Source organism: Neophocaena asiaeorientalis, unplaced genomic scaffold (assembly GCF_003031525.2).
Source record: "Neophocaena asiaeorientalis asiaeorientalis breed wild unplaced genomic scaffold, Neophocaena_asiaeorientalis_V1.1 scaffold240, whole genome shotgun sequence".
Taxonomy (NCBI): domain Eukaryota; kingdom Metazoa; phylum Chordata; class Mammalia; order Artiodactyla; family Phocoenidae; genus Neophocaena; species Neophocaena asiaeorientalis.
In genome coordinates, this window is record NW_020185331.1 from 3,017,909 (window position 1) to 3,026,211 (window position 8,303).

Below are 8,303 nucleotides of genomic sequence, written 5' to 3' on the forward strand. Positions count from 1 at the left end.
AAATATGACCACTTCATATATTATTTATTTGGATGGTATCTTGACAGATGTAACTTTGAGATGTCTAGGTCTCATGAAGGTCCCACAAGCCCAGAATGTAGTAGTATAGTCCATTTTGTGATGTAAGGAAACAAAGTGACTAGAATTTGGAAACGCTGACTTTTTTTTTTTTGCGGTACGCGGGCCTCTCACTGCTGCGGCCTCTCCCGTTGTGGAGCACAGGCTCCGGACGCACAGGCTCAGCGGCCTTGGCTCACGGGCCCAGCCGCTCTGTGGCATGTGGGATCTTCCCGGACAGGGGCACAAACCTGTGTCCCCTGCATCGGCAGGCGGGCTCTCAACCACTGCGCCACCAGGGAAGCCCGGAAACACTGACTTTTATATTGACCCACCAAGCTTCAGCATAGACAGTTAATTCATACATCTATGCCATAAAGTCTGGTTATCATTCTACTGGTGACCTTAGCGTCTCCAAACAAACACGTTGACCAGCCTACTTCAGTGTCATATCTAGTTTCTAGCACAACATCATATTTAGAAAACTCAGCTTCTGATTTTAGAGTTCCATAGAATTCCTGTTTCTAATTGATTTACTGTCTGATTTTTTTGTGTGTCTTGCAGCATCCTTCAACCACAGCTTCATTTCTGAGTAGCATCACCTTTAGTTGGTATGACAGGTAGGAAATACCTGGAGTGTGGCTTGTCTATATCCCTCCCCCCTCACTCTCCTGAAAGTGATGGAAATCTTAATTTTAAAAGTGCCTGCCATGGCTTCCATTTCTCCTCTGCTTAGAGTCAGAATGTTAAAACATACAGATCAGTTTACTGCAGTCCCTTCACTGGGCAGTTGGGGAAGCTGAGGAGAGGAAGGAGGGGGGTTTGCTCTTGGTAGCCTGAGGAGTTCCATGAAAAAAGATAGGAGGAAAAGGAGGCAGTAGGACAGGAAAAGGGAAATTTGGGGTCAAGGAGGGTGGCACAGACTCGGGTAAGGGATGAAATAGCTGTTCTGGGTTTCCAGAGGATCTGGAGCAGCCGTCCTTGGCCTTTGTAGTTCCACGGACCCCTTTGGCAGCCTGGTAACACCCATGAATCCCTTCTCAGATGATGTTTTAAATGTGTACAATAAAAGACATGGGATTATAAAGGGAAACAAATATATTGAAATGTAGTTACCAAATTTGTGATATAGTAATACATGTGCTTCTTTATTAATGCATTAAATATCAAGAACTAATGCTGGCTGGGTTTAATAGTTTCAAAGCAGTGATGAGTGTAAATGAGCCATGAAAACATCTGTGACTTTTGTTACCCGGTAACAAAGGCACAAGTACTCTGTTTTGGAACTGTGGTGGGTTGACTACATTCATGTTAGAAGGAAAGGCTAAATTTCAGTTAGAAGCTCATAAAAGTAAAGATGTAATTTATTTTCCATCCATGTTCTCAAATCCCAGGTTGAGGAGCCCTGATCTAGAGAGAGAGCATTAGAGGCAGCCCCCAGGTCTGCTCAGTTCCTTAAGGGCAACGTGGAGGCTCCTCAGGGAGATGCCAGGGCAGCAGAGAGGCAGCCAGTGTTTGAGAAGGAAGGAACAGGATCGGGGGAGGTGATGCGCTTTTGGCTCTCAATTCAGTAGGACTCCTTCCCCTTCTCTTGTTTTCTCCCACCTTCCATCACCCCCACCCACTCCCTTTTCTGCTCTCCCCACTTCTGTTTCGAGTTCCAAGAGCTAGGAGCTGGGATAGTAGAGCAAGGGAGAAGCCCCATTCTTCTGTCCCTCCATCCTGGGACTGGATGGTTTTGACAGAGGCAGCGAGGAGACAGCCTCTGGTCCCAACTGCAGGGCCTCAGCCTGTGGGTCGCTCTTGTTCCAGCATTGTTCTGAAAGGCTTCAAGAAACCTCTGACGCTTGAAGATATCTGGGATATTGATGAAGAGACTAAAACAAAGACGCTAGTCAGCAGGTTTGAAAAGTACATGGCAGGAGAGCTGCAGAAGGCCCGGCAGGCATTCCAGAAACGGCAGCAGAAGAACTCCCAGTGGAACCCTGGAGCCAGGCTGCATGGTTTGGACAAGAACCAGAGTCAAAGCCAAGATGTCCTTGTCCTGGTAACTTTCCCACGGGTGTCTGTTCGAATGTGCTGTATGTCTTAGGCAAGAGGACACCAATGTCCTGGTGAATCTGTCCTTTCATTTTGACAGCACTTTATACTTTACAGTGCATTTTATATTATCAGTAATAGTCACAATACTAATAGTACCTTAGTGACGGGTACATGGGAGTAAAATGTAGTACTGATCTCTCTCATTTGGGGTATATTTGAAATTTTCCACAATAAAATGTATTTTTAAACAGAAAAATAAAATACCTTAGCATTGCTAGAATCTGCACGTTGGTGGGATTTATCATTAGCAGCTAATTTATTTTTTTATTCACTTGAAAATATTGAGTACCACTGTGTGTCAGAGACCATTCTGGGCACAGGTATAAGGATCTGCCTGAAAGAGTCCTCACCTTTAGCGAGCTGGAAAATAAATAATAAACCAATACATACATTACTCTTTCAGAGTAGTAAGTGCTATTAAGAAAACATGTTAATGTGTCTGGCGTGAAGTGCTTCCTTAGAGTAACAGGAGAGGCTTCTCAGAGGAGATGACGTTTGGGTAAAAATCCAAGCGATGAAAAGAGCCCATGAGAAGGAAGCGTATTTCACTCAGAGGGCGCAGGAGGGGGGAAGCTGAGAGCGGAACATGGTTGGCTTGTTTGGAGAAGAGAAAGAGGATGCGGGAGCATGGAGAGAGAGGCTGAGTGAGGGGTGAGGTGAGCTCAGGGAAAGGAGCAGGGATTAAGTGGTGTAGACCCTCATGGGCCATGGTGAGGAGCCTGGATTTTATTTTAACTCTGATGGAAAGCCGGTAGAAAGTTTTGAGCAGAGGCGTAATGCGATCAGATTTACATTTTTAAAAGCCCACTGAAGCAGCTGCCAGGAGAACGGATGGTTGGGAGGCAAAAGTGGAAGCTGGGAAGCAGGTTGAGGCAGGTGTTCAGGCAAGAGACCGATCAGATGGGACCTCAGTGAGAGAAATTACAGGAGGATGTCACTGAGGCTGAGAGGCTGGAATTGGGGGCCTGGTGGGGACTCCTGAGACAGGAAAAGGAAGAGGCGGGAGAGTGGGTGGTGATATCTCATGTAGTAGATTCCCGGGGTCGCTGAAACAAAGCACCACAAACGGCGTGGCTTAAAACAACAGAAATGTATTGTCTCACAACTCAGAGGAGGCCAGAGGTCTGAAATCAAAGCATCAGCTGGGCCATATGCTCCCTCTAAAACCTGTAGGGAAGAAACCTTCCTTGCCTCTCCCACCTTCTGGGTTTTACCAGCAGTCCTTGGTGTTCCTTGGCTTGTGGCTGTTTTCACTCCACTCTCTGCCTCTGTCATCATGTGTCCTCTTCCCCCATGTCTGTCTCTTCTTACAAGGACACCAGTCATATTGGAGTAGGACCCATTGCATGACACACTCTAATGACCTCATCTTGATTACATCTGCAAAGGCCCTATTTCCAAACAAGGGCACGTTCTAAGGCACCGGGGGTTAGGACTTCAACATAACTTTTGGGGGGATTCTATTCAACCCATAACACCCCACAATAACCATGAACAAGAAGAGAATGGAAAGGCTTTTAAGCATCCGAAATATATATATATATAAAATCACGCCCATGCCCTTCCCTCCCACGATGCCCCACAGTTCCCCAGTCAGAGGCTGTTCTTTGCTTTTACATGGTATTCTCACCAGGTTTGTTGCCTGTTTTCCTAATCCAGAATAGATCCGAAGTATCAGGAGGGGGAGAGGGGAACAGTGATAGCAGCTAAAAGGGTGAATGGGATCAGGCAGTGGAGAGAAGACCGAAACCTGTACAAAGAAGGCAGCAGGGCTCAGGGGCTAACACTTGGGAACTGTTCAGTAAAGACAAAGTCTTCCACCACACAGCTCTGCAAGCACTGATGTTGTTTGGTTTTGTACCCAGGAAGAAACTAAAAAGAATAAAAAGAAGTCTGAGACCACTAAAGACTTCCCCAAGTCCTGGTTGGTGAAAGCCCTCTTCAAAACTTTCTACGTCATCCTCCTGAAATCATTCCTGCTGAAGCTGGTGTATGACATCCTCATGTTCCTGAATCCTCAGCTGCTGAAGTGAGTCCCCAGGCCCTGGCTTGTCCTTGCAGGGCCTCCTCTGCCACTCTGCTTTTTGCCCCTTGTATATGCAGGCAGGAGCCTATTATCGAGTTTCCATTTTTTTAAATGCTCATAACTTTCTTCAACCTTACAGCATTGTGTTCATGAAAAGCACAAGGCATTTTTCAAGATCTAAAATGATCTGAAAAATCATTTAGATCCTTTAGCCTCCCTCTTTTCCACGTCCTTCTCCTCATAGGAAGCCAGATGCTTCTTAGGGGTGCTTTCTTCTTAAACAGAACTGCTGTGAGCCGAGTCATGTCCAAAACGTGGGTCTCATACCCCAGGAGAGGCTTGTACATAGTGTCTGTAACCTCATTGCTCCACAGTCACGCATTCAGTGGGAGGTTCAGGTTAATCATGACAGGACTTCAGTCTGCCAGGATCTATGGAATGAACTATCCTCCAGGGGAAACCCTTCTAACTCACGCTGGATACAAGTCCTAATTCCTTTCCAGGAATCAATCAACTTGCTACATAACATCCTCTTTTACCAGAGGGTAGGGAAAGAGAGCGTCTAAGAAAGCATTGCAGTGGCAGCTTTGTGGAGCACACGTTATCCCGTCTCACGGTCATGGGTCGTCAACCCTTAACCCTTGCTGCCTATCTCCAAAAAAGGCAAGAGTGCTGGCATGGCTGTGGAGCTCAGTCTTCCAAGAGCATTGAAAAATTCTGGTCACTTTTGTTACCAACCGGGTAGGATAGCGTAGCTGGCTGTGCACAAGGAGGGTGACGAGCCCTCGGAGGCTTGACGGCGCCACTTACTTGGTTTTGCTCTGGCAGATTGCTGATCTCCTTTGCAAATGACCATGACATATATCTGTGGACTGGGTATCTCTATTCAATCCTCTTCTTCGCCGTGGCCCTCATCCAGTCTGTCTGCCTTCAGTATTACTTTAAACTGTGCTTTATGCTGGGCATGAAAGTACGGACCACCATCATGGCTTCTGTATATAAGAAGGTAAGTGAAATATGCCAGGCATCACCAAAGAAAATCCCCTTTGTAAACGTGAGCATTTCTTCCCAGATTGAGGAAAATTTGATGGAAAAGATAACTGATCTCAACACTGGATTTTGGCTAAACATACAGCCTTCTTTAGATATTTCTTTGGAGATGAAAATGAAAAGTGTGTATACAGACATAGAGCGTCTGTGTGTGTGGGGTGAGGTGCACTCCAGGGAAAAGCCGGCAAGCTGTTCTCTGCCCGGGATCTGCCTTTCAGCTTTGAAGGCTTGCATACCGTCCCTTTCTTCCTTCCTCTCTCCACAAGGTGACAACACCTTGGGACAGAATGTAAAGTCAGAAAAGAAGCTGGCCAAGGGCAGACTCTTCAGATCACCAACATTTAAACCAAATACTACATGAAACTTGGCTCATAAGACCTGGTGTGTCCATCTCAAATCACAATTTTGCCATAGACTAGAACGCCCTGTGAACCAGGACTCCATCTCCCCGGACTGACTTTTGCCTAGTGACTTCTTTTTCTCAGTCTTGAGTAACGACCAACACGTCCTCTGCCTGATTCCTTTTTTGGATTTGTAAATACCTTCACACTGGTTACTAAGTTCTGTGGACTTGGGAGCTATTCCATTTCCTTAAGATGATTTTCCCCATATTCCCTCTGACACGTTGCTTTTAATGTTTAACTTTCTCAGAGCAACTTTATTTCCCTCCGTCCTAGACACCTAGGTGAATTTTCATTTTTTCCCTTAAGAAATGAAAGTAGAGTCAAGTATATCTCAATTTAAAAAATAAATAAAAAGAAATGAAAATAGTGACTACAAGCCTGAGGAGAAAATTCATCCATTAGGAGATGATGATACTTTTTATAGGTCAGAACATCAGTCGGTTGCCTTTTCTTCCTCTTTTTCATCCACCACTGGAGTGTTCCATCATAGTGACTTCTCTGTTACAGTTCCTGATTTTATCCTTTGCTTTCCTCTCTTAAGACTCCAGTGTGTCTTTTGTCTTTCCTGAGTAGATGCTGACTCATCGGGAGACCCAGAGAGGTGATCCAAATGTCTTTAGATCAGAAGTCTGGTCAAGTTCTTTGAACTCCCAGATCCCCTCACACTGGAATTTGTCTTCTCCAAAATTAAAATTTGAATCCCCTTATTCCTTCTGGAGATACTGTATTTCTGCTGGTTTGCAGGATATGAGGTCACTAACCAGGCTGTCTCAGACATTTCTATGAACGTACACTTTTACAATTGTGGTGATTCATTTCCACTACTTTGATTCTTAATATTGATATGTTCCAAGTTTTGCAACTGTTAGAATCCATAAGGATAGAGCCCTTAATTCAAATAAATATTGCTACTAAAACAGAATTTTTTTAAAAGATTTTGTTTGACGTGGACCATTTTTAAAGTCTTTATTGAATTTGTTACAGTATTGCTTCTGTTTTATGTTTTGTTTTTTTGGCCCCAAGCATGTGGGATCTTAGCTCCCTGACCAGGGATCGAACCTGCACCCCGGGCATTGGAAGGCGAAGTCTTAACCACTGGACCACCAGGGAAGTCCCTAAAATAGAATTTAAAGTTGACTAATTTTATATGTTTAGATTATGCTTCATTTATGAAAAGTTATGAAACATTTTTTACATCCATTATCAATTCTTAGCCCTGGGAAGTAACTGCATTACCCCTAGTTACAGAGAAGTAGGGCTTAGATCATTTCAATGCCTAGAATCACATAGACAGGACCTGCCTCTAGACAAGGGCTATTGGGACTAAATTAATGACTTTACCACTTTACAAAGATTTATTGAAAAAAAAGTACAGTGATTACTTTGAAGGGTATTTAGATGTTACTTTTTGTTTTTGTTCTTCAATACCAAAGGGGAGGCAGAGCAGTGAAATGATGTCTCTAGAACCTTGGTAGCCTAACATTTTAGGAAATTTCCTTCTTTTTACTGTACAACCAAGAATCCTGATATATTCTGAAGACTTTATTGATGGATTAAGATGACAGTAGAGCTTCTAGAAGGAGGATGAAGGTGATCTCTAGGGCCACTCATAGCCCATATACTGCCTTGTGGGAATTAGAAGAAGGCTTTCATTCCTCTGGAAAGATGTAGCCCACACCAGAGGGTGGCTTGGTGAGCGTAGTACAAGCTGGTTTCATGCAGCCACCACCCGCCCCCCAGCCCCTTTTCTGGGAGCATTTGTACAAGGCACTGCTGTAAGTGACAGACTGTGGGTGTCAGCCTTCTGATCTCTCTAACAAGAGAGCAAGAGGCTCATGCTGCAAGATTCAGGCGTCTAGATATTGCCCTCAAATTCCTGACAATAAGTCATTTTGCTTCCAGTGTGTGAACCCCGCAGCTTTCCTCACCATTCTAAGATCTCTGTCCTCCTTGGGAATGGTTGCAACCTCCTCACAGTATGGCTCCAAATAACATTGCCGCATTAAAGTCTGCAAGGCAAGAATGAATACATGCTTCTTCCTTTCATCCCTCCGTTCCTTCCATCCTTCAGTATTTGATTTCCCTACTGTGTGCATGTGAAAGCGGTAGTGAATTGGACAGATGTAGCCCTTGTCCTTACAGAGTTTACAACTGGTGGAGAAATAGAAAAACAAAATTACACAGTGAAGTGTGGTGAATGTCATGGAGGAGGTAAGCACGGGTTGTTAGGGGAATACATAGGAGAAATATCTAACCTAAACTTGGGAGTCAGGGAAGTCTTCTGAGAAGTTCCATCTAAGTTGACACTAAGAGATAAATAGGACTTTTCTGAGCAAAAAGAGTGTGTGGAGGAACAGATGTTGGGGAAGGTAGGAATAGCAGGAAAAGTGGTCAAGAATGAGAGAACACTGTGTGTAAGATTTAGTGGCAAGGACTTCCCTGGTGGCGCAGTGGTTGAGAGTCCGCCTGCCGATGCAGGGGACATGGGTTCGTGCCCCAGTCCGGGAAGATCCCACATGTCGTGGAGCAGCTGGGCCCGTGAGTCATGGCCGCTGAGCCTGCGTGTCCGGAGCCTATGCTCTGCAACGGGAGAGGCCACAGCAGTGAGAGGCCCGCGTACCGCAAAAAAAAAAAAAAAAAAAAAGGGTTTTGGGGGAAGAAAA

At 44.9% G+C, this 8,303-nt stretch overlaps 1 protein-coding gene across 3 annotated transcripts in view; it reads left to right on the top strand.

Annotated features, from left to right (window-relative positions):
- The window catches only part of ABCC2 (ATP binding cassette subfamily C member 2), a 59,537-nt gene that overhangs the window by 12,396 nt on the left and 38,838 nt on the right, over nt 1-8,303 (top strand). For all 3 annotated transcript variants that reach the window (XR_003001806.1, XM_024735027.1, XM_024735028.1), the window contains exons 6-9: nt 622-677; nt 1,870-2,104; nt 4,026-4,189; nt 5,015-5,192. Coding sequence is in view for 2 of the 3 variants with exons in the window: in XM_024735027.1 (XP_024590795.1) it covers nt 622-677; nt 1,870-2,104; nt 4,026-4,189; nt 5,015-5,192 (633 nt within the window). In the remaining variant the exon portion in view is untranslated. The remainder of the gene's footprint in view (nt 1-621; nt 678-1,869; nt 2,105-4,025; nt 4,190-5,014; nt 5,193-8,303) is intronic.